Source organism: Homalodisca vitripennis, chromosome 4, assembly GCF_021130785.1.
Source record: "Homalodisca vitripennis isolate AUS2020 chromosome 4, UT_GWSS_2.1, whole genome shotgun sequence".
Lineage (NCBI taxonomy): Eukaryota > Metazoa > Arthropoda > Insecta > Hemiptera > Cicadellidae > Homalodisca > Homalodisca vitripennis.
In genome coordinates this window covers 18,408,347-18,434,405 of record NC_060210.1, presented here as the reverse complement: position 1 = coordinate 18,434,405, position 26,059 = coordinate 18,408,347, and the positions used below count along the sequence as shown (strand labels likewise).

At 32.8% G+C, this 26,059-nt stretch overlaps 1 protein-coding gene across 2 annotated transcripts; it reads left to right on the top strand.

Annotated features, from left to right (window-relative positions):
* On the top strand, nucleotides 1-24,850 carry LOC124359007 (alpha-(1,3)-fucosyltransferase 10). 2 transcript variants are annotated; one of them, XM_046811338.1, is made up of 7 exons: nucleotides 1-103; nucleotides 4,420-4,486; nucleotides 6,723-6,856; nucleotides 8,417-8,609; nucleotides 13,980-14,169; nucleotides 20,122-20,302; nucleotides 23,219-24,850. In XM_046811338.1, exons 1-7 carry the CDS (start codon nucleotides 29-31, stop codon nucleotides 23,708-23,710), a joined length of 1,332 nt encoding a protein of 443 aa, XP_046667294.1. In that variant the 5' UTR covers nucleotides 1-28; the 3' UTR covers nucleotides 23,711-24,850. The 2 variants fall into 2 exon arrangements, with proteins under 2 accessions (XP_046667294.1, XP_046667292.1); XM_046811336.1 differs by having other exon boundaries at nucleotides 8,387-8,609.
* The last annotated feature ends 1,209 nt before the right edge of the window (nucleotides 24,851-26,059 follow it).

The following is a 26,059-nucleotide window of genomic DNA, read 5'->3' as shown; positions in this document are numbered from 1 at the left end:
TCCTCTGTAGTCCTTTTCTACAGACTCAATGCGGCTCTCCTGTTTGTTTGTGACTATAGCCATCGCAATCCTCATTCTTCTTATCTCTCAACTTTTACTTGAGGTAAATCAACATCTGGTTTTTGTTAGTGTAAACTATAAGTAATCATATAACAAATACTATTTTTTACCGACTATAAGTATTCAATATTCAAAAGTTTATCAGGAAAGTTCAAAATTTGAATTCATGAGTTAAAAGTTTTAATTTAACCAAAAAAACTGTAAATTTTTAACCAGAATTTATTTATGTTTCCTGTGCATCTACAGGAGAAAAAGGAATTCATGTTAAAAAATAAAGGTTTACGTATCAGTGGAATACGGTAACAATCAACAGATGTAATAGGCAGTATGCATAAAAACTTTGCTTTGTCAGCAACGAATTAGCTATCAATAGCTAAAATTTGTTTGTATGTCAGTTAAATAAAATATCCCTTCCTGAACATTCTGAAAAACTTAGCTCTCGTATGCGGCTTATGTTTTGAAATTTGCATATTAAAGATTGTAAATTTTACTCTGAGGGTTTTATTAGTATTTATTTTCAATTTTAGTAATCAATTTAGTATACTGTGTCAATTAATCCGTTAAAATGTTTTCATGTCCATTCCAAGAATTTTAGTGATTTCGAGAGCTAAGTTTTTAAGATAAGCCTATTAAAGTACTTTCAAATAACAACAGAGTTTCGAAGTCGTTTAATATTTCTTTAAATCCTTTTATTTCTTGATCAAAGATAATTATTATAATTATTTCGCAGCAGTTTTTTTTTTTGTTTTTTTTTTTTTGCTACTGTGTCAATTAAACCACTGAAATGTTTTTATTCGCATTCCAAGAACTGGAGTGATTTGGAGAGCTAATAACAAGTATTTAAGATAAGCCTATTAAAGGACTTTCAATCAACAAAAGGATTTCTATGTCGTTTAATATATCTTAAAATCCTTTGATTTATGGATCAAAAATAATTATAACTAACCATGTAAACCCAAACCGTTTAGGCTTTTTTATTAATTATATAGGGTTATTATACTATTACAGACAATAATGCTGTAATATCGTTCTCGTTGATATCATGTTAAAAAAATTGCAAAAGGTTTCTCTGCTTGTGTTATACCGGTAAACAAATAAGGTAGTTCCAATGTTCAAATGCATTATTACGATGTTTTCTGTCTCACAAAAAGTCTACACTACAATTTAAAATCGGGTGATAAAAAGTCACATATTCAAAAAAATTATAAATTACGAGTATTTATGAATTTTTGATTTTTTAAAATTTGTATTCTACTTTTAAAAGTGGCTAAGATATTTATTGTAAACAACAATTTTTAACGTGTATCACGTCGGTGTTATCTGAAAGGTGAATTTGTCTCTTACACCTACCTTGAAGTTCAGAGGATAATTAACACTATATGGATTTATGATAATCTAGGAAAGAACATTACAACCTTGCAGATCTTATCATGGAACGGCTCAATGATGATAAGAGCTCACGAGTTAAAGAGGCTAATGTCTCATTTTTTTCATCAAAGTTGAAAACTTAAGTGAATGAAAAATGTACAGGGACATAAATCAAACAGATCTAATGGATGGTCCAAGACATAAATGCTTATTTTTGTCAACAAAAAACGATAGCAGACCATTGTCCCGAAAAAACTACATGGAAGCGTTTTCACAAAATGATGACATTCTTAAATACCCACTCGTTTAGAGTGTCAGAATGTCAAATTTTAATCGTTTTGGCTTACTTTCTATAGTTAATTGTGATCAACCCAAATAATTATCCAGTGTTCGTGTCTATATTGGCTTACGTTACTTTCCTACTGTATGGGCCATTATGTCTTCGTATCATAATTGGCTGAGCATTAGCGAAGCCTATCACTCGAAGGTATGGAGAATTTTCATTTACGTCTGTTTGTCTGTCCATTATTTTGTCTACCTGCATGATATCTCGAGAAAAACTTACATATAGAGTTCATTTTTCGCAGGAAACCTCATTTCTATGTAGGCAACATTGCGTTTGATAGGATTTGCGTACTCCATAGGATTTGGATGTCCGTTAGCAAACATTTTTACCTTTGTCTTATAACCATGATGGCAACGAGAAAATTGCGGAATAAAAAAATTTGTAAACAATCTGAGTACAATCATGTTAACATGTGACAGAGTAACACATCAGCGAGCTGAGTTGTAAATTTGAAATTTTGCATGCAACCTCAGCTAAGTCTGTTACGCGACACGTGGTGTGGCGTACTTTGTAATAAATTTAAAATTATGTTTGGACTTAGTCAGCTGGGAAAATACAACTCAAATAAAATTTTTGTGGGGAGGTATTCTAAACCAACCATCCCACTCTCAGCTCTATTGTATTCACCGGACCCCTGCAGCATTCTAAGTCTGATTATTTATAACATCACTTGTATGTTCAACCTCATTGTAGAACAAGCCGATTCAAATAGAGCCAACCTACAAGGCACAAGCTGCACGAACTGTCTCTAAGAACTAGAGAATGGTAGATGATGATGAAGGAATTGCAGATGTTAGTGAAGGGATTGTATGACTGTAGGTCCACGCCTAGTTTGACGAGGGTGGCTGACGTCACTTTTCTGCAGGGTAGGACAGTTAGTCCACGCCGACACCTGTGGACTCACTGTCCTACTTTTCAAAACTGACCTAGCCGTGCATTACTTTTTCTACCTGCACTTATTCTTTGTTCTGGTCAGTGATGCTTCCACTACATTCACACAGCGTACTGCTAAAGCAGCAAATATTAACAACAGTTTACTCGAGCTATCACATATGAAGTGGATTACTAGTAGGGATTATATCTTAACGAATTCCATATAGCATTATATTACTATCTGATTAATTTGGAATTGCCCTAATGAATCATAAACATCTACAGTAAGTTTGTATTAGTTATTCCTTAGATTGGACCATCGTTTGTATAATACTGTATATACACCAGTAGACACTATAATCGTTACAGACATTCTTAAGTTTGAAATGGCGTAACTAACCTGACTATGTATATAATTTCGTTTCATTCTTTTTGCAGCTGTCTTATGTAGTGTACTGAAAATTATTTAGCAGATATAGAGTTTAGATCTCGAAACATCCATTCGAGTGCTGCAGTGTGAGTACGACGATCCCTTGTCAACCCCTCGTCAAAAGAAACCCTTGAGTCGGACAGTGGGTCCCAGTCCAGGACCGTGGACCTACTGTCCACCCCTTAAGAAGTAGGTAAGAAATGCTTCCGGCAGTTTTATGACGTGAACCTACAGTCCGTTTACCTAGTGAAGGACCTATCCATATTCAACAGTCGACCCTGAAACCGTCATAATCAACATTGCTTCCGTAACAGTGGAACTTCCTGCAATAAGTCCCAGATTTGTGATATAATTCCCTGTTTTATTTATTCATACTCAACTAGTATAAAGGTCTAGATTTGTTTGCAATCAAATTTAGGAAAGCTTTCTGAAAAGTACTTCCATGTTTCTGGGAAGCCAATAGCCAGTAGCCAGACCTTGCTGCCCTATAATAAAAGGCACTTTTGTAATAAAAGAGCAAACTTTTGAAACCAGTAAACCAACAGATAATTTTGCTTAATTCAAATTAGATTTTTGTCTGTAATCTTACTTTTGATATTTTGTTTACGAGAGGCCGATCTCCTTTTAAGCCTTACTCTGTCCGTCCTCATGGGCCACTGGCCTGTGCGAGGTTCTTATCAAACAGAATAAGGGAGAGAGTTGATATAGTACAAGATCGATGTTACTGATAAAAAGTGCAGCGGATTTGGATTTGCGCTATCTCTACTCAGGCTCAAAGTCCAACGCTCTAGGCCACTCGGCATATGGCAAGATGTCATTACAATTCTTAAAGTTTGTGTAGTTAAAATGTATTTGAATAATTGATTAGGTGATTGTTTCATTGAGGTAACATTGCCCTTCCCATTTACTCCTTCATCATATAAATAAAACCTAAGAATATGACCTAGTTTTAACAGTTTATTCTTAATTTTGGAATATGGCATTATACTATTGATCAGTGTGTATTTTCGGAATCTTTGGAACAAAAGTACAGACTTATATATTCTTATTATTAAGCTAATGTTTCTGTTTGAGAACAAAAAAGCTTTGTATAACCAATACATTTTTAAATAAATGTCAACAAATGTAAAAATGTTATTAAATTTTTTTAAATTACAATTTAATTTTGAATTGAAGTTTAAAAATTCAACAGTCACTTGTATTTTGTTAAATTACGTTTTTATTGACGAAATTTTGAGTATTTACGCCCGAATGATTACAGAAAAACTAATTACTTTGGATTATATAACTTATTTTATATTAAATTGATGTCAAAATGTAAGAATTTGGATTTATTTTCCAGATTTTCCTGCAAGATGACTCCTGGCAAGTTCCATACTTTCAGAATCAAAATAATAATTTCTTTAAAGGTACGTAAGAAAATACTTTTGGTAAAGTAAGAGTAAAATAGATAATAAAGTAAAATAATAATAGACCTATACATTTTATAGGTCTTTGGAATTCTTTTGGGGGTTTACTATTTAGGGTATTTTTCAGATTTTTTTAAATGTCATTCTTACATTATCTTTTTAGAAACCAGTATAATAGTTCTGAATATAACTAGAAAAATTTTAAATCTGAATGTTATCAAAAACAAATACAAATACGTCAAATATAAACCGATATATTTGTTAAACCAGTACAAACCAATATTACGTTTTTAAATTACTTTAAAATTATGCATATGAAATGAACTGTTTAGATATTTTGAAGTGTGTAGATTCTGCACCACTTGAACATTACCTCAAAGTTACAGCAGGTCGAATTCTAGCTGAAAAGGAAGCTCTGTAGTGCGTACATTTTGCTATTTTTGGCTTAAAACATTTTGTCTTAAATTCTGCAGGGATCATTATTGTAAAGTTTCAGAAACCTGAACCATCTTAAAATGAGTCTGATAGTAAATAAATTTGTAAACAAACTGTGCACAATCATATGAGATAGTAACAAGTGATATTTTTATTTATAGATTAAGAGACAAAGACTGGAATCAATTTAAACAATTTTGACAATATTTGACTAAGGTAAAGTTATTTTTATTTATAGATTAAAAGACAAAGACTGGAATCAATTTAAACAATTTTGACAATATTTGACTAAGGTAAAGTCTTACGTTGTAGTACCCTTGCTATCTTACCATAATATTTGCATCAACATTGCTATAAAACTTAACATACTGAAAAAAATGTCTATGAACCATGTGGCAAAATATCTCGAGAAAGATTTCATCTGTACACTTTGAAATTTGCATGAAAGTTCATTTCTACATAGACAAGAATAAGTTCTATGATGTTGCAAGTCCAACCATAAAATTAAGCTTAGCTTCATTGATGGTATAACAGGATTTCAGACATTTGCCATCGCTATGGTACAAAAGGTATAACACAACGTTTCGAGGATTGGAACGGATTGGTTTGGAACGTTTCCAATAACGATGGCAAATGTCCGAAATCCTGTTATCCTGTCAAACTTTCCAACGTCAATAAACTTTAAACTACATTGATGCTTATGACTAGTAGTAGGCTAACACAATTTCTATTTTGTGAGCGGGGAGGATTTAAACATTTCTTTTCTGTATGATTGCATATCCACTTATATGTTCACAGGAAACACATACATTCGTATTATAGAAAATGAAATTGAGCTATAGGCCTACTCGTATATTTGAATTTTAGCGAAGCCTGTTACGTGACACATGGTGTGGTGTAATTTTCCTTGTTGTATTTCGTGAAATACATGTCTCATGAATATATTGTATTCAATACAGACAATTTTCTGTTATCTTTTTGATTATGTAAATAAATTGTATTTTGATTTCTGTTTTTCTGGTTTGAATTAAGAACTCAACTGCAGGGCCGCATTTACAAATTCGGCGCCCCTAGGCCTACAGACCAAAGAGCGTCCCCCCCCCCCAGAGGACTCTGATTACACTGACGTAGAAATCCAGTAAATTTCTTAATTACGTAATTTTGATGAAAGATAATTACAATAGTATATATATATATATATATATATATATATGTATATATATATATATATATAATAGTATATATACATATATAGGAGTGTTTTGAATAAATAAAAGCAATGAACCAATGAATGAGTCAACGTCGCACCCCGGACCTAGTTGACCTTGGCCACCCGCCCCGCCGAGCGCCAACACCACCCGCCGCCGCAACTTTTTTCTTTTGTGTACTTTAAAATTTATGCGCCCCCTAAAAATTTTGCGCCCTAGGCCTGGGCCTAGTGGGCCTATAGGGAAATGCGGCACTGCTCATCTGCCTTCCATTCTCTTTAGTCTCAATATTCAAAGTCTCTCATACTGTCATTATTTCTGTTACTTTCATACATTTACATGTTTCTGTATAATGTAAAACAATTCAGGCCTTTAAGACACCACTAGGCCTTTTACAGTAATGAAATGAAATCAGTTTCAGAGCATTTTCAGGTAGTCGAATACTAAACATGTCTTCAAAAAATGGGATGTTATAGAGAAAGGCTACCTTGCATCTAGTCATAAAAATTTATTTATCCTACAAATGTTAAGAACAATTTGGATTATCCTGTAAGTAGCTTTTTAGCCCTTAAAAGTTTTTGTGTTTTCAACAGAGGTAAAATGGCCGGTGGTCTTGTGGTGGGCACCGTTGAGTGGTATTGCCAACTATGGAACTGTGAAGCAGTGTGGCCAACTGTCTTGTTTCTTCACCGATGATCGTCGTTTCCAACACCACCCGCTGATCAAGGTGATTCTGAATCTTCAACTTTTCTACTTTGTATTTGGCATTTCAATTTTTATAGGAGTTTTTGACTCGTTTTTAATTATGCTTTAATCAAAGAGAAATTGTAATATAGTAATAATTGAACAATTTTAATTTGATTAAATTAAAAATAATGCTACTAGTAGGCTAGTACAAGTAATAAAACTATGATCCTTTTCAATTATTAGAAGTATAAAACATTCAATTACGGACGTATATCAAATATAAAATTATTAGACAAAGTATTTAAATGCTAAAATATAAATAAAACCACTTTTTATTAAATGAATAATGATAAAAAACTAAATCATTACTTTAAAGGTTCTTTAATTAATTAAATATATTTAAACATTTTGAATTTGAGCCTATAATAAGCAAATCTAGAGCTATTCATATTTGTTCCATACCTCCCCAAATTTATTCCATACCGTTTAATCAAATTCAATAACCCCCAAAACCTAGTCCTAGTCACGCCACTGGGTTTAAGCAGGAATGAATAATTATGGAATACATGGTATACCAATATCTAAACATATTTAAGATTTGGTATCTGGGAGTATATTATGCTAGAACTGGATTTCGACTTAATAGGCTAAGTTCTAAAGCTAACCATTCCAAGTAGTTTTGATTGTTTTGCTGTTATTCATTTGAAAGAAACTTTTGCAAAATTTAAAATTAATTAATTTTCAAAAACTGCTATTGAAGAAATATAAGTTGAAAGATACTTTTTGTTCTTGGCAGAGTATGGGTTACAAATTATTAAGTAGAATAAAAATTGGCCCTGCACGTAGTGGAGGATTTAAGGGGTTGAGGTAAAAATTTTGATTCCAAAATGGATAAAAATGTGTTTTAAGAGGTGAATTTAAAAATTTTGAAATCCCAGTCACCCTCATTTAATGAGGTTTATTCCATAGCCCCTAGATGCCCTCAAACTTCATGCTAAATCCACCTCTGCCTGCTACTTTGAAAGTAATTATCCAGATATAAATATTCTTTGAAGTAATCATTATTTCTACCTCCAGAACACACTGCTGAAAGATTTTACATAATTTTTAAAAATTAACTTATATTTTCAATCACAATCTTGTTGCTGACACAATAAATACTGTGAGTAAGGGTTTACAGAAATTATCAGGGATTGAATCCTTTAATCCTCTTAATCCTTGTCTATGAACTAACGGGCTAAGTCTGAAACACCTCAAACCTTGAAGAGAAAACTCCTTGCCTCAAATAATTTTTACAATTCAATTAATAAAGATTCCACTCCAACGTTTAAATTACAGAAACTGTAAATATTTGTATTTGTACGGAATAAAACATGTAAATAAATATTTTCACATTTTATTATTTGAGTCTCCACGAAGCAGACTTCCACCAAATATCAAAATTTAATTCTTTGGACCGTAATAACCGTAATTACTTTCTCTTTAAGGGAGACAATAAAGATCAAAGACAAGAAATTGATGAGAATGCTGTCAAAATTATGATTTTGAATCTACAAACTGTTCCCACTAGGCCTTCATGTTCTATGGTACCATGGTGAAGCTGACGGACCTACCTCTGCCTCGGAACGGTTCTTCAGTACTGTGGGCTCTGCTGCACGAAGAGTCGCCACGGAACAATGCTCCCCTCAGCCACCCAGCGCTCCTCTCTCTGTTCAACTTCACAGCCACTTTCAGCAGACACAGCAGCTTTCCTATCACCACCCAGTATCTCAAGAGCTTACAAATACTTTCTGGTAGTACCACTCATAGCGCCTCAGTTACTTATTAAGTATTAAGTTAAGTAGTAGCAATAAGTACCCTCGAACTGGCAATCACATTACGATGTCGATCTGAAGCATGGATTTTGACAGTTCATATAGTACCTAAATCAACATTACCACCACTATTTATATATTATTTCAAACAGAAAGAATTGTTGATTTTTATGGTGTTTTGCTGTTTTGGCTACAGTGATGTAATAGTGACGTCATAAATCTTGCCAGAAAGATTGTCATCTAGCCGTTTTGAAAATTAGTGATATATCTTGGGTATGGTTTATCATGCTGATTATTTTAGTCTAAATATAACTTTTTGTAATTTTTTTAATAATCTTATCAATAGTAACAAATTTAGGTATGTCCCACAAATTAAAAATATATATATAATAGAAATTGGTTATTAATTTATTTATTTTTTTATAGTGCATATAATTTTCTAAATTTTTGTATATATTGGAAACATTTTGTGTAAGAATTATATTTTTTTGTTTGAAAATAATTGTAACCATAGTAACAAATTGAGCCTTTTTATACTATTTGTAGTTTTTTCAATATATTATATAATTGTTATTCTTTAACATAACCTGGATACCATTTTATATTTTCTGAAACTAGATGAAATAAAGCATAAACTGGCTATCTCAGATCCTAATGTTCATATTATTATCTCACTTTATTAGGGGCAGTCCCACCACTTTAAAAAAAAACACAAAAAATTTGTCGGTATTTTACTTTTTTTGATGGCTGACGCATAATGTTTTTACACTATAGTGATCTCCACATTTTCCTGAAAACAATAACATATTACACATATAGGTTTATAGTAAAAATGTATGTTTTTCAAAATGTTTAAATAACAGGTACAAAGCACTAAGAAATAGCTGCCATTTGTGGAAAAAATTACTGCCATTTTGAGGGTTAGGTTAATTTTATTTTCTCAAATATTTACCTAACAAGATATGAGATGTGAGTATGCCAGATCATGCAACACTTAAAAGGTTTCACTAAGGACAGGAGCCAGGTCTACTCCATACAAATTTGATACGGTTTGTGCCGTATTGTCAAAGTATCCTTAACCACAATACTGCTATCTAGGTCATGGTCACCTCAAAGGCACTCTAGTCATATATGGCTTTTATATCAGCTTAGAACCTTTTTTGAGAAGCTGAGTTTACTTAACTTCTATGAGCAACTTCTAAAGTTTACCTGTATTCGTGCCTCACAGGGCCGTGCGCAGAATTTTATTTAGGGGGGGGTTCTATACTTATTTTATGAAATAAAAAAGAAGATTAATTGTGTAGCGCGTCGGAGCTCCAATTTTTAAACAGTATATAACACAAATCAAGCGGAAAGCGCGCGCAATCAAACGATTGGAAATATTTGCGCGTGCATGCGCGTAAACTGACGGCGCAATAGAGCACAATTAAACTGATACATGGAAACAATATGATATATCCCAATCTTCAAGGGGGGGAGGGTTTGAACCCCCAAAACCCCCCCCCCATGCGCACGGGCCTGGTGCCTCATGATTCCTTACTGGAGACCATGGGATTCCTGACAGTACCGAACCCAGGGTTGTTAGTGCCCAGGGCAAGCCTAGTCTTGAACTCCCCCCCCCTCATCAACATAAATATAAAGTTATTTGGTATTATTTATCTTATATAAGTAACATGTGTCTATAATTTAACACATGGTTTTCATACAAATTTATGCTCATAATCGGTCAAAGAAAAGTTGACCAATTTGAAGTAATATTTGTAAACGAATTCCTTACAGCGAATTTAATTTATTCTTGATCAAATATACACTAACTGCATATATTAATATAATAACTAAAAATGATCCTATAGGCTAGGCTTGAAAATTATATTCCGTATAATGGATACCAATTACTGAGGTAAGATAATAATAAATAATGGTAGGCCTATATCAATTATTCTAAAACTATACTAAATAACAAATGAAACTTATAAAAAATTATAAAATAGAGATTTTTAAGATTTCCAAAGCACTTTATTAGAAATGAAATTATATGCAAAATTTAAAATGCATAACTCTGAACTGTCAGAGTTTGGTCAAGTCATGTTGTGTGTTGTGGTGAAGGCATCCATCTGTAACACTCAGTCAAAGCCCTTGGTTGGAGTCGTATCATCATCAAATTCAATCTTGCCTTTGTAGAAATAAAACTATATGCAACATTTAAACTCAATTTCAGCTCAGTTAGGTCTTGGGATATTCTTCAGACAAACTAAAGAGAAATTCTGCAAACTCCCTCAGAGATTGACCTTGATAAATGCTTAATCGCCTAGCTCTGTAACAAACATTATCATAGCAAATGAAAGAAAATTTATCAATGAGGCCAAATTTTTTGTGGTGGTGTAGAACTTAATAGATTTTATATAATCTGTTGAGTACACCTTTGTATTAAATGCCTATTAATTTATCTTGTAAAATAGTTTATCATATTTTAAAAAGTTAACAAATTTTAACTAGTCTCAATGCAAACTTAATTCACTAATAATGTCAGATTTACTTGGTCAGAAATCATATTATAAATATTTTGTAACTTTCGTCTTCCAGGATGCCTTATTTTGTCCATTTAAATTGACCAACTTATCAAAATAATCCAAACTTAAAGATCATGTGAATATATTGTTTACCTCCATTACACATTCTACTTAACTCAGCGTCTGAAATCTGACATTGTCACAAACTTTAATCCTGGAATTTAGAGTCCACATCTGTCTGAAGAGATCCAAAAAAAGTTCAATGAAATAGAACTCAACATTCATATTGAATCAACCCTTCCCACCATAACTATGTTATGAGTAGAAATCTTGGTTGCTCTGACGTGCTTTTGGATTATTTCTAAAACATCACAGTGCGCTCAGTTGTGCTTCTGATGAGATAATGAGAACACTGAATTGCTGCTTTTTGGTTTGTGTCTCTGATGTTAAAAAGATGCAAAAAGTTCGTTTTGAACACCTTCATCGCCAACTTGTTTTGGATCTCTGCAGATGGACGTGGATTCCATATTCCAGGAGTCAAGTCTATGACATACCAGATTTCAGATGCTGCATTAAGCGAAAGGTGAAATGGAGCTTCAGGACCTTGCCATGACTTATGACTCATGTACTGATCTTATTATCACATTAACTTGTCATTGACAATAATTACTAATTGTGATAGAACAATTTTACATGTGTGGTTTGATAAGCCTATGTACATTCTCTTCAATTATATCAGTCCTTCTTCTTCTATAAATAGAACACCATAAATACAGTGTGTCCACAAAGTCAAGTAACACTTTTAGTAGTTTATAACTAGCAAATTATTGATCCCAGACCTATGAAACGGATATAAATTAAAACAGCTCTTTATAAAGTTTTGTTTTCATCAATTTAATTAATACTTGACATCATCTAGTAATGTATAATGTATTTTGTAATATCAGCGTGATTTATCTAAAATGATGTTTGGTGTTCTCTTTTCTAAGACTCTGTTATTGATCATTTTTCCTTACTGGTAAATCTATTAACAGATTGATCTATTTTTAAATGGTCTTCCACAGATTAAAAATGAAAATGTGATTTTTCAGCAAAAATGATAAAACACCTCCACACTTTGCAATTTCTATAAGAATTACCTGGAAGTTGGATAGGTCGAGATGGGTCCATTATGCTTATTTGACTTTATCCCTTTAGATTTCCCTTAGACTGTGGTAAAAGTTAAGTTTGTAGTTAACGTATTCGAAATATTGACTCCTAAAGCCAAGAATCAGAGCTGCATTTGAGTCAGTTACCCAGACATCTTGAGCGAAGTATGGGAAGAGATGAAAGTAAGCTTGGATATCTGCAAGGCATATTCATGGTGCTCATGTTGAGATTAAATAACTGACCTAAAACTGTTTAAACCTAACTAAACAGGATTAGGATCATCTCTTTGATCCTCTGTGTCTTCTTTCATATACTTTTGTAAATAGGGTTATTTAAAAGTATGATATGACTTTGTGGACACACTGTCTAAAGGGAAAATGTATTGCATAATTAGTTATCTACTTAGAAGAAATAAAGTCTTTGATGAAAGAGGTATCTAATTTTAACATTTGGGGACAGGGTAAGCAAAAAGAAATTTTTTTTTTTCGAAAATCATTTTAATGTTTTTTCTTGTTCTCTGAAGTATTCTGAACATTTTGATATATAATACAATATATATATATATATATATATATATATATATATATATGTAAGTCATGTTTATTTAAGATATTTGTGGACATTGCACGCACTGATTTTGCCAGCAATCGTGGTGCAAGTACCAAAAGGCAGTTGCGAACCAACAACATTTTTCCCATAAAAAGGCGCTACCTGCAGTACTAATTATGAAGGAGATTAAACCTATTTTTAATGACCTAGCCAAAGCAGATCAACTAAAAAATGTGTTCATGGGAAAACCCAAAATCCAAATGAGAGCGTGAACAATGTTATTTGGAACCGCATTCCCAAAACTGTCTTTGTAGCTAATAAAACATTGCATTTTGGCATTTATGATGCAATTTCATGTTTTAATGATGGTTACATTGCCAAATGTGAAACTATGAAAAAATGTAACATGAAAATAGGCCTAAACACAATTGAAGCTATGAAAAGGTTGGATAAGGACCGAGTATACTTTGCGCAAAAACAAGTGTTAGAGATCACAAAGAAGGCTAGACAAATGAGAAGACATAAAAAAATGAAAATTGAAGATGTGGAAGAGGATCCTGATGACCCCAGCTATGGTTATTGGATGCATTAAAAGTAAGTTTACGTTAAATTCATGTATTTACCATTACAACACTGTCTTTCTTGGTGTTTTTTGCGATTTCCGAAACTTACATTTTTAAAATACATTTGCACACTTTTCTCAGCATTGGAGAGCTTTAAAGCTCTGAAATTTTTATCACATATAAAACTAACTTAGTTTTTGTTGTAGTTTATAAAAAAAAATCAAAAAATAAATTTTTTTTAAATATATTTTAAATTCCTCCTGTTAAACATTGTACAATAGTATAATTATTATTGTGAAAAAATTTCATTGGGATATCTGTTATGGTTATTGAAAAATGTGTGCAAACGTTTGGTCAATTTAACATTGTTTAGATAGGTCCTACCCTGTCCCCTTAAAGCAATGTCTTGTTACTATATTTGAGAATTTTTTTATATAAAATATTATGGAATAATAAAAATTATTTGTCAGTTAAAAACAACTGGACCAAATCAGTTCAGAGTGTAAGATAATCAAGTATATTTTAAATCTATTTGATTACATATTTAGTAAATTTTAACAAAAAGATTTCTTTTTCAGATTTGAAATATTTCGTTCCGACAGAGGAAAAGAGCAGGCTTCAGAGAGAGGAAGGGCTTGCCCCTGTTATATACCTTCAGACTGATTGTTCCACGACAAACAACAGAGATTCTTACGTTGCCGAGCTAGCCAAGTACATCAATGTCGACTCTTACGGGGAATGTCTCCACAACAAGGATCTTCCGTTACAGTGAGTATCACAACAAGCTGCAATTTTAAGTTGCATCAGTTTATAGCTCATCTCACATTGCTGATACATATCTTTATTGTTTAAATGTATCGTTTAATGTACTGATGATAAGGTGAGTTAAGAAACTGAAAATTTACATGACAGGAGATATAATTGGGGGTGGTAGTGTTTTCCTCTTTATGACATTCTGCTAAAGAGACTTTCAAAAATATCTCGCTGAGAAAGAAAATGGTTCTTTTGATGGTGATCTTTCCTTTCGACGGTGTTATTTTTAACACTTTCACCTGTATTCTCTGTATACAACTTGAAGAAATAAGATAGAAATATCTTAGACCTGTTAATAGAAAATGAATCAGCTAAGGATCGAAAATCTATGCCTTGGCTCAATCTGTAACTTACTACTGAATCTTACTGTCATTAACAAAATAATAAGATGTCAATAAATAACGATGGGTGGGAGTGAACTGGTCCATGAAGGGGCCCGAATATCTTTTTCAGAACCCCCCAAAAGCTAAATATGGCCCTGAGTACATCAAAGATATATTTACCATATATCCTACAACACTGAAATTTCTAAATGAACCGTGGTTCTTTTGATTGTGCTCACAACTCATTATTTTATCTTTCATTTTAATTACATTAAGTACCCCCTTGTAGTTCAGAAGCTAAGAACCAACTTGCATTTTATAAACACACATACTAGTTTTTCGTGAAATCCATCTCTGGGGAAATTCTCTAATCTCTACTTCGGTGCTGTACAAAATGAGATGGTATCAAAAGGGTTACAGATATCAAACCATATGCTTTTTCTCAAAACACATTATTCTTAGCTTGACACATGTAAAACCAACAATGAGACTCATAAATAATAATTATATCAACATCATACAACGATATAAAGAGACTTAAAGTCAAAAGCCAGAGCCAAAAAGTGTATCTTTATATCGTTGGCTGATGCAGATTAAATTTTAGTTTTCACGTGTGATGTTTCGTTCTAAGTGTTTTTGGCTATGAAAAATGTGACCTAAAGCAATAATTATTGTTTGATATTTGTAACCCTTCTGAGACCCTCTTGTTTTGATCCTAATCAAAACTATTGTGCCTTACCAGCAATGCCCTTTCTTAAGAAAAATGTCCATTCTATTTCAGGGTTGTGTTGTTATACACTGAAAATGTGCTTTCAGCTCATAGACTATTATTATTACTTGTATTTCTTTTAACTCCACATGAAAAAGTCTCATTTTAATCTGAACCTCTAAAAAATTATTAAATGCAACACTTTATATCCATTTTGCAGTTTTTGAGATGTATAGTCAAGATTACCCCAAACAACTATATTAAGACCCACAAGAGCATCATGTATTTGAAAAGTTTTAATTGCTAGGATCAAAACCAAACTGATACAACAAAGTATCAAAGCACTTAACAGAATACAACAAAAGATTTATCGCACAGCTGGACAGGCAGACTGATAAACTACCCCTTTGACCTTTTGAGGCCAAAATCAATAGGGTTCCTCCTTGGATAAAGAGGAACATATGTACCAACTGTAAGATTTATAGGACCTTTCTGTCATTAGTTATCGCACAGCTGGACAGGCAGACTGATAAACTACCCCTTTGACCTTTTGAGGCCAAAATCAATAGGGTTCCTCCTTGGATAAAGAGGAACATATGTACCAACTGTAAGATTTATAGGACCTTTCTGTCATTAGTTATCGCACAGCTGGACAGGCAGACTGATAAACTACCCCTTTGACCTTTTGAGGCCAAAATCAATAGGGTTCCTCCTTGGATAAAGAGGAACATATGTACCAACTGTAAGATTTATAGGACCTTTCTGTCATTAGTTATTGCAAAGCTGGACAGGCAGACTGATAAACTACCCCTTTGACCTTTTGAGGCCAAAATCAATAGGGTTCCTCCTTGGATAAAGAGGAACATATGTACCAACTGTAAGATTTATAGGACCTTTCTGTCATTAGTTATCGCACAGCTGGACAGGCAGACTGATAAACTACCCCTTTGACCTTTTGAGGCCAAAATCAATAGGGTTCCTCCTTGGATAAAGAGGAACATATGTACCAACTGTAAGATTTATAGGACCTTTCTGTCATTAGTTATCGCACAGCTGGACAGGTAGACTGATAAACACGAGCTCCTCCCGTGTGTGTTCAATGGGGCGATCATAGCCAGGTGGTGAGAAAGAGTGGGGGCAGAGCCGAGCAGTACCGATAAATCCCGAACATTCCTGACAAACCCTGTTACATGCGGCTGATAGCGACCTCAGTTCGGAACGGTTCTGATTTCTATTATCTTACGAATTAATGAGTCGTTTTATATCCGAATTAATGAGTCGTTTTATATCCGAACATATCTGCAAAACATAGAAATTATATCGAATTAATTATATTAATATTGAACTTTCTTTATAACTCCAAAGATACTTTACAAAATGTGAGATGGTGCACAACGAATAAAATGTCATAATCTAGAATAGAATAGAAAAATTATTTATTTTCTTGAAAATATGTACAATAGTAAAATTATATAAACATCATTTATACCTTAAGCACAAACACAAACATTGCTCCTTAGTTGTAGACACAATTGACATGAGAATAAAAATAAAACAATGTTACTTTTTGTTAAAGAAATATGAACATGTCTTTTTTTATTTTAATACAGCTAGGGTAGATCAATAAACAAAATTCAAGAAAACAAAATAGGACCTCAAAAGGCAAGGAACTGCCTGTGTAGAGGCTCCAACTTTCTTAGAAAAACAAAAGAAAACAACACTCAAGCAAATGAAATTAACAAATAAATTCAAATACGATAAATCTTCCCATTTAAACTAAGCTTTAATAAAACAAATTTGAATAAAAAACACATATATAATTTTCAAAGTCTAAAGCTAATTCAGTAGGCTACATAAAATGCCATAAATATAAATTATAACCATATCCAGTTATCTTTTTGTGATATTGGAATATATTCAAATTAATAGGACAAAAGCAACATATTATAATGTGCAGTCCTTAATTGGTAGTAAATAAATTAATAATTACTTAACCAAAAACATAATTATAGAAATATGACAAAATCAATGACAACTACCTGACTTAAATACCTAACATAGCACGTGACATCATTAATAAATACAAAATTGTCCTAATTATATTATATTACTGTACAGATTTATGATACAATTACACAAATTTATATAATTTATTGAAGTCTGCCATTGTCACTCAGAAGGCTTAAGTCTAGGCACATCTCCAACTTTTTCTCCTCTGTGAGGCTTCTCTCTGCGAGGATTTTTTTTTCTTTTTCGTGGAAACATAACTCCTTTGTTTAGTAATATTGGTATTACCTGGTTGCCTTCTGTTACACTCTTCTTCCTAAAACATAAATTCGATAAATTTGACAGAATCTTCCGTGGCATAGTTTTTTGAGCTACTATTACTTGTTTTAAATTTAATTCAATTTAAATTTTACTACTAAACAATAAATAGTGGTTTAATTAAAACTGGTCATAAAGTGATTGGACTTACCTTAACTGGTATCTGCGCAGTAGTGGCCATTGCCTCTAATGTAGTTAACATTTGTGTGAATAGTGTGATAAGTGTGTCATGTGTCGTCTGGCGTACGCGATTATAATGCAGAGCTGATCTATAGTACATGGCAATTATCGAATAATTTCTAACTAATAGTAATGTAACCTACAAATTATATTTAATTTGATTAAGGCAGTTGGAAAATGCAATGAACCAAATATAATGTTACGAAACAATTTTATTGGTTTACCATTTTAATACAAAAAGATGCAATTAAAAAACTCAACTTAATTGTTGATTTTGTGTTTGGAGACCCTGAAGATAATTCTTTAAACTACTATGCTAAGTAGGGCTCTTTTTTTAATCCTCCTGGATGTTTTAATCCACCCTCGAATGTTTTATAGCTACGCCACTGAATGTAACGAAGTTACTTTGTTACATTAGACTTCCTTACGTCTTTTTTGGTATTTCGATACTCCGTTGTATTGGTTTATTTGTATGTAGACAAGAGTAATTGCCTGCCATTAATTACGTTGTAAAATCACGGTTCAATGAAATAAGTTTAATTGCGCTGAGCATCCTGCAGCAATCCAGCTTTGAAAATGTTATATATATATATATATATATATATATATATATATATATATATATATATATATATATATATATATATATATATTATATATATATGTTGTTGTACCAAATTACTGAAATGTGTTTAATTCAGAGTAGAAGCTAAAAACACAGTGGTACATTTTAAGAGGCTTGTCACATTGATTGCCTGCAATTTAATTGTGCTGCATCCTGCAACATCCAGCTTTGAAAATGTAATTTAAATATATGTATACTGTACTAAAACTACGGAAAGGGTTTGAAAATACAGTGATACATTTTAATAGGTTTGCCAGGTACTGAACTAAATTAAATTCAGAGGAGTACAGAGCGAGAACGCGCGGACCTGCTCATTCCCACTATTCTAATACGCGGGCTATCTCTAGTTGGCAGGAGGGGCCCCTCCATCCCCACTCTTTCTCACCCACCTGGCATGATCGCCCCATTGAACACACACGGGAGGAGCTCGTACTGATAAACTACCCCTTTGACCTTTTGAGGCCAAATTCAATAGGGTTCCTCCTTGGATAAAGAGGAACATATGTACCAACTGTAAGATTTATAGGACCTTTCTGTCATTAGTTATCGCACAGCTGGACAGGCAGACTGATAAACTACCCCTTCGACCTTTTGAGGCCAAAATCAATAGGGTTCCTCCTTGGATAAAGAGGAACATATGTACCAACTGTAAGATTTATAGGACCTTTCTGTCATTAGTTATCGCACAGCTGGACAGGCAGACTGATACACTACCCCTTTGACCTTTTGAGGCCAAAATCAATAGGGTTCCTCCTTGGATAAAGAGGAACATATGTACCAACTGTAAGATTTATAGGACCTTTCTGTCATTAGTTATCGCACAGCTGGACAGGCAGACTGATAAACTACCCCTTTGACCTTTTGAGGCCAAAATCAATAGGGTTCCTCCTTGGATAAAGAGGAACGTATGTACCAACTGTAAGATTTATAGGACCTTTCTGTCATTAGTTATCGCACAGCTGGACAGGCAGACTGATACACTACCCCTTTGACCTTTTGAGGCCAAAATCAATAGGGTTCCTCCTTGGATAAAGAGGAACATATGTACCAACTGTAAGATTTATAGGACCTTTCTGTCATTAGTTATCGCACAGCTGGACAGGCAGACTGATAAACTACCCCTTTCACCTTTTGAGGCCAAAATCAATAGGGTTCCTCCTTGGATAAAGAGGAACATATGTACCAACTGTAAGATTTATAGGACCTTTCTGTCATTAGTTATCGCACAGCTGGACAGGCAGACTGATAAACTACCCCTTTCACCTTTTGAGGCCAAAATCAATAGGGTTCCTCCTTGGATAAAGAGGAACATATGTACCAACTGTAAGATTTATAGGACCTTTCTGTCATTAGTTATCGCACAGCTGGACAGGCAGACTGATAAACTACCCCTTTGACCTTTTAAGGCCAAATTCAATAGGGTTCCTCCTTGGATAAAGAGGAACATAAAAATGTACCAACTGTAAGATCTATATGACCTTTCTGTCAATAGTTATTGCACAGCTGGACAGGCAGACTGATTGTTGCTCCATAAATGCTTATTCCAATGTGTATCAATGAGAAATATATATATCAATTTAAATTACTAATTTTTGCTATTTGTCCCAATGCATATAGACCAGTAGACGTCTTATTAGTAACATGATCCACATGTTATCCCAAGCTAAATTTTGATCTATTATAAACTTTGTGTGGTCTTAGACATCAAACTAAAGATTCTACTGATAACAACAATTTGATTCCAGTCTACGACCTCCCTACCACCTGGACACGATGATGGCAGATGAGCTGATGGATCTGGTAGCCAAGTACAAGTTCATGTTGGCCATCGAGAATGGAGTGTGTTACGACTACATCACTGAGAAGTTATGGAGACCTCTCATAGCGGGATCTGTCCCTGTCTACATTGGCTCTCCTACAGTTTCGGTGAGTTTCCATGTGAAAACGGTTCACTTCTGTTTGGTTTTGGTTTATACCTGTTCAGTAAACCCTAAACCATGTTATCACTTACATCTGAGCAATCTATTGGCGATGTTTCCATTTCTGTTTGTGCCAAAATTTTAGGTTACCTTCAAGAACGTAGGCAGAAAAACAATTTGGGGGGTCCATACAACTGATATTTTTCCTTAGTGGACAGAGAGTAAGGCCCCATTTTGTTCTTTAAAAAGTTCTTGACCCATTATTTTAAATAATAATAATAATTTACTAAAAAGGTAACTGAAAAAATTACCCCTTGAACCCCCTCGGTGGCTACGTTCTTGGTTACCTATAGATGAAAATCTGGATTGAAGTCTATAGCCTATATACTTTTTTTTATTTATTTTATGGCATGTTTTGTAATTTCAGGATGTAATGCCATAATTAATAATCAAAAATTTAGATCCAATCATAAAAATACAAAGTAGAGCAACTATAATTTTTTTTTTATTCAAGCCAGACAGACCAATGATTATATATAACTTCAAAATTGTCAAGTACAACTTATTTATTAATAGGTTGTATGCTTTTTGTTTATAAAAACTGTGTAAGAACTGCTTATTTCTCCTACTTCCAGTTATTCTAAGTATGGTCTCATTCTATGGGGTAATTGCAGTAGGATAAATGAAATTTTAACTGCTCAAAAGAAAGCTGTAATAATTATTTCAGGTTCAAACCCTTTATACCACTATAGGCCCCTTTTCATAGCTCAGGAAATACCTACCGTAATCAATTTGTATATTTTCGATTTTGAAAACCCAGATAAATTAGACTTCAGATACAATATTCATAACTACAATACCAGGAAACGAAATAATTTGGAAATTGAATTTAACTGTCGAAGTAAAACCATGAACAAGTCATAAAGTAATTTCATTAAAAGTTTTCAATAAATAATTATCCTTGGTTGATAAACACCCTGACTTAATTTTCAGAAATAAGCTTTATAGATAGTTGGTTACTGGTTAATCCTTTTTACAGCCTTCAGAAGTTTTTTGGAGTTGGTCGAATTGCTTTTTGAGAATTACTTACTCTTTGATATTATTTGCCTCAACTCTTCACAGTTGCTTTTTCTTGTTATTTTAAATTGATTTATTGTTACATTTTAGTTTTGTTGATTCATTTCATTGTTTTATATCTTTTAATTGTCATTTAATTGAAGTAATTTATTTTAACTAATAGATGGTGTTATTTTAACAACTCTTTTTACACCTTAACATACAAAAATTATCAAACTATAAAAAAGTTTGAATTTGAAATGTAATAGTTTATCTGTAATATATGGCATATCTAGACTTGGTGTTGTGCTGAAATACTGACATTGTTAATACCTATAAGAAGTTTTAAAAGAATAAATTTATTGATTGATTGAATGAAAGAACACACATATAAAGACAGTGTGTGGTGTGTATATTTATTTACTATATTATCCATGAAACTCGGATTTAGTGCTGTACTCCAACACAAATTTAACAAAACCCCAAACATTAGAGCGAATTGGCCATGCTCTCACACCACCTAAAAATTTCAATCACATCAAGAAAGTAGCCAGGAAAAAATTTGAGGGTCAAGGCGACTGATATTTTCCCGTACTGGACAGAATGTAAGACAAGTGCAGTCAAACGCTCATTCGCCATTTTGTTCCTTAAAAAGGTCTTGATTCATTTCAATGTTGAGAACGATCTTTCAGCAGTAAAATAATAATCGTTTGCTAAAAAATTAAAAATTTTGGGGGGTATCTGGACCCCCTGAACCCCCACAAGGCTATGTCCTTGCATCAAATAACATAGAACAATTTTCTTTAATTACTACCTGAGAAATGAAAATAGTCTTATCAAAGTTTAAAATAAAACTAAAAACATTTGTTAACATTTCTTCATTGATAATGGTTATCTTTACCATTTAAAGCTTTGTTACTTTCTTCTTAAGATAGTTTTATATATTCAATCACTGTGTTATTGAATAACATATTTATTTATATTTTAATTTGTTATTAGTTTTATTTAATACTTATTTAGGTTTAAGTTAATCTCCTATTATGACAAGTGTGCAAAATTGACACGTTGAATGCAGGAATTTTGAATTGAATTGAATACTTATGTACTTTCTGAAAAGTCTGGTTAAAGTAAAACAATAAATGTTTTCCTAGGTTAGTTATTAAACTAACAATATTTTAATCATAAGCCTTTGAGATAAATCTTTTCTAAAGAAATAAAACATAGAAAAATACTCAAACGTTCTATAAGAGATTGTAGACATTTAAAATTGTATTGGGGAGTATATTGTAATCATAAAAACGGCTGATTAAAGCATATGAAATTTTACATTATATATATATATATATATATATATATATATATATATATATATATATATATAAAACATTCATATATATATTGATATTGGGTGATTCATATATATATATATATATATATATATATATACAGATGAAGGAAGGAAAAGTTTGTTATTTACATTTAATTTTCTTATGAAATATTGTACTAAAAAGTATGTAATTCTCTTAAATGGTATTTCATTGAAAATTTAGTTTCCTTCAATCACAAATTAAAAAAATTATGTTATTCTCAGTATTATCTGTACTGTAAATTACAGAATTTCAACAAGCAATTTTTTGTAAATTTGTAACCAGCCCAAGGAAATGTAATTGAAGAATTTGAATGATTGCTTATGGAATAATTAGAAACGGTGTTCATTTTTTAACCTCCGAACAAGGTTTGAAGTCCTATGTCTGAAATAAAGAATACCAAACAAAAGCCAAGGTGTGTTAACCTCAAGCAACCTGTGTGGAAACCAAACTAATCAGGAAATTCTTCAGCAATGCTCCTTATATTTATTTATTTTCAGGATTGGTTACCGAACAACAAATCAGCAGTGCTCGGTTTGTACTTCAAATCCCCTAAGGATCTGGCCCAATACTTGCACAGACTCAACAACAACGACGATGAGTACAACAGCTACCTGAGCCACAAACTCACATCCGAAGTGACAAACTCCTTGCTGATCCAGACGATGGAGGAGAGGGAGTGGGACGTGGAGTGGAGCGAAAGAGGCGGCTTCGTGGAACACTTCGCCTGCTTCATCTGCAAGAAGGCTCATGGACCTCGAAGCGTTGCCATCGCCACAGGAGAGCATTATTCTTGTCCGGTGCCAGAGTCAATTCTGTCCCGAGCCCCCAACAGGAGCAACTACTGGCTCAACAGCTGGTTCTATGGTGCTTGTGAGGCTCAGGTCGCTCGTCAGTTTGTTGACTCGGGAGTTGCCAACTTCACACACCAAGAGTATAAGGATGCGTTGCTCCAACAAGTGATTCAGGGCAAGTGTGTATACCCTATGTAAAATGTCAGCACTAAACTATAATTTTAAAACGGCAAAGTTTTTGGGAATTTACATTGACAGTCAGTTATCTTGGAGATTGTCCTGATTTATACAGGGTGTAACAAAAACATTGGGTTGGCTGTGCATTTTCAGATTGTATGTGTGATTCTAAGCTAAAAATTAAGAATAACTTTTTCCAATTTCCACTTTGTTTAGCTGCTAGCCACCATATTGTATTTTTGTTAACATGTTATTATCTCTAAAACTAGTAAAGCTAAAGGAGCCAAATTTAGCACATAGGTTTGAATAGGTAAGAGAAAAATTAAAAAATAATTGTGTTTTTTTTCCTTAATACTAAGAAAATGGTAAACGGATTTTGTTGAAACAAGTACTGTTGGAATTGCCACACAATTCTCTAAATAGTTGGTGTCTAGTAAATTTTTTATAACTATACTGATTTTTTTGGTTTTTTGACTTTAAATATTTTCAACAAATGCCATTTTGTTAATATTAAAAAAATAACACTATTTTATTTTTCACTACATTCAAATGACAAATATTCTGTGTTTAAAGCTTGTTATTTACGAAGAAAGATTTAAAAAGATAATACGATTTAAAACATTTGCCACTGTTATATTATTATATAGTAACAAAGACGTTAGTGATGGATTAAATTAAGGTACTGTTGACATCATCTGCAGTGCTGCCAATTGTGCACACCAAGAGTAAAAGGATGGATGAGTTTCAACAACTACTATAAGAAAAATTATTTTTGGAAACTTATTTCTTTGAAAAAGTGTCACCTTGAGTCTTACAATTAATTATTCTGTGAGATAATAAGTTTAGAAGTACAATATATAACTGACTGTAGTCTCATACATAAGTTAGACAACTAACTGTTGTAGAGTTTCAAAAATCTAAAACTTATGAGATCTTTGTTAATTAATGTTATGCCCATGATTTAACACTTAGCAACAATTATTGAGAACTTCCATTTTTTTAAATTTTAAATTGTATTGCTTATGTGAAAATACCACAGTTACATTGTATATACAGTAATAAATTTAAAAAAAACATAACCAATTTTTTGGCATGAGTATTTGAGTATGGAAAAACTATGTTAACTTGACATTTTAAAAAATAAATTATTATTTTTCTGAATTACTGTGCTTACGTCAAATTATTTATTATTTTGATACAATTTTATGTAAATAAAACTATTTTTTCATTTGGTATTATCCGAACATTCTACATGCGTCTTTTGTGGATTTAAAATAAATCCAATGATTGGGCTATAAACCATGAGCTTCCAAACTTCAAATGTTAATCTTACAGGAGTATTTTTGAAAAGAAATATGAATGATTTTCTGATTAATAATATTCACATGATGCTCAGGTAGTTTCTTGACCACTTCAAAGTTCTCTATCCTGAACAGTTCGGGTTCAGGAAACACAAATTGACTATTGATGCTCTAATTGAACTCATTAACGATGTTATTGGTGGCCTGGAGAGGCACAAACATATGCTAAACATATTTGGAATTTCCAAAGTTTGCAAAGTGCAACATGCGGCAACATTTTTGAACCAACTGTGGTTATCATTTTTTTATGGTATTTGACGTTTGTCACACAATTTGATCTTGTATTTTCTATAAAACAGAGAGCAGTACAAGCAGATTGCAAATGATCTGTCATATAGGGATAAAATACACCATTGTGTTCCTCAGGGATCAATATAAGGACCAATCTTTTTCCTCATTTATTTCAACAAATTGAATTAATTAGTCAATCCAGAATGAGAATCTGATTCTACATGCACACAATTCGAATTTCTGTATGAAATCAAAACCGAAAAATAAGATCTTGAAGTAAAAAGTTATTCATTTAGTTGAATTTATGTATGAATTATTTTTCAGAAACCAACCAGAAATAAAATGTAATGACACTGAGCATACAGAAGGTCCATCTAATGCAGAACATATGTGTCATGCACACTATATCTGCTTTGCCAAATATCACCATTAAACCCAAGAATGTAGCCAGGAAAATCTTGGGGGGGTCAAGGCAACTGATATTTTTCCATAGTAGACAGAAAGCAAGGCAAGTGCAGTGAATCGCTCATTCCTAGTTTTGTTCCTTAAAAAGTTCTTGACCCGTTTTAATTTTGATAACAATTTAACCAGTATATGGCAGTAATACCGTATTATTCAAATAATAATAATCATTTGCTAAAAATTAATTGAAAGAATTTGGGGGGTGCGGACCCCTTATGATCCCCTCACTGCCTACGTCCATGATTAAGCCACTTGGTCCTACTTTGTTCCAGCACCATAATTCTGGTCAATGTAAATTAATTATTTATGAGGATAT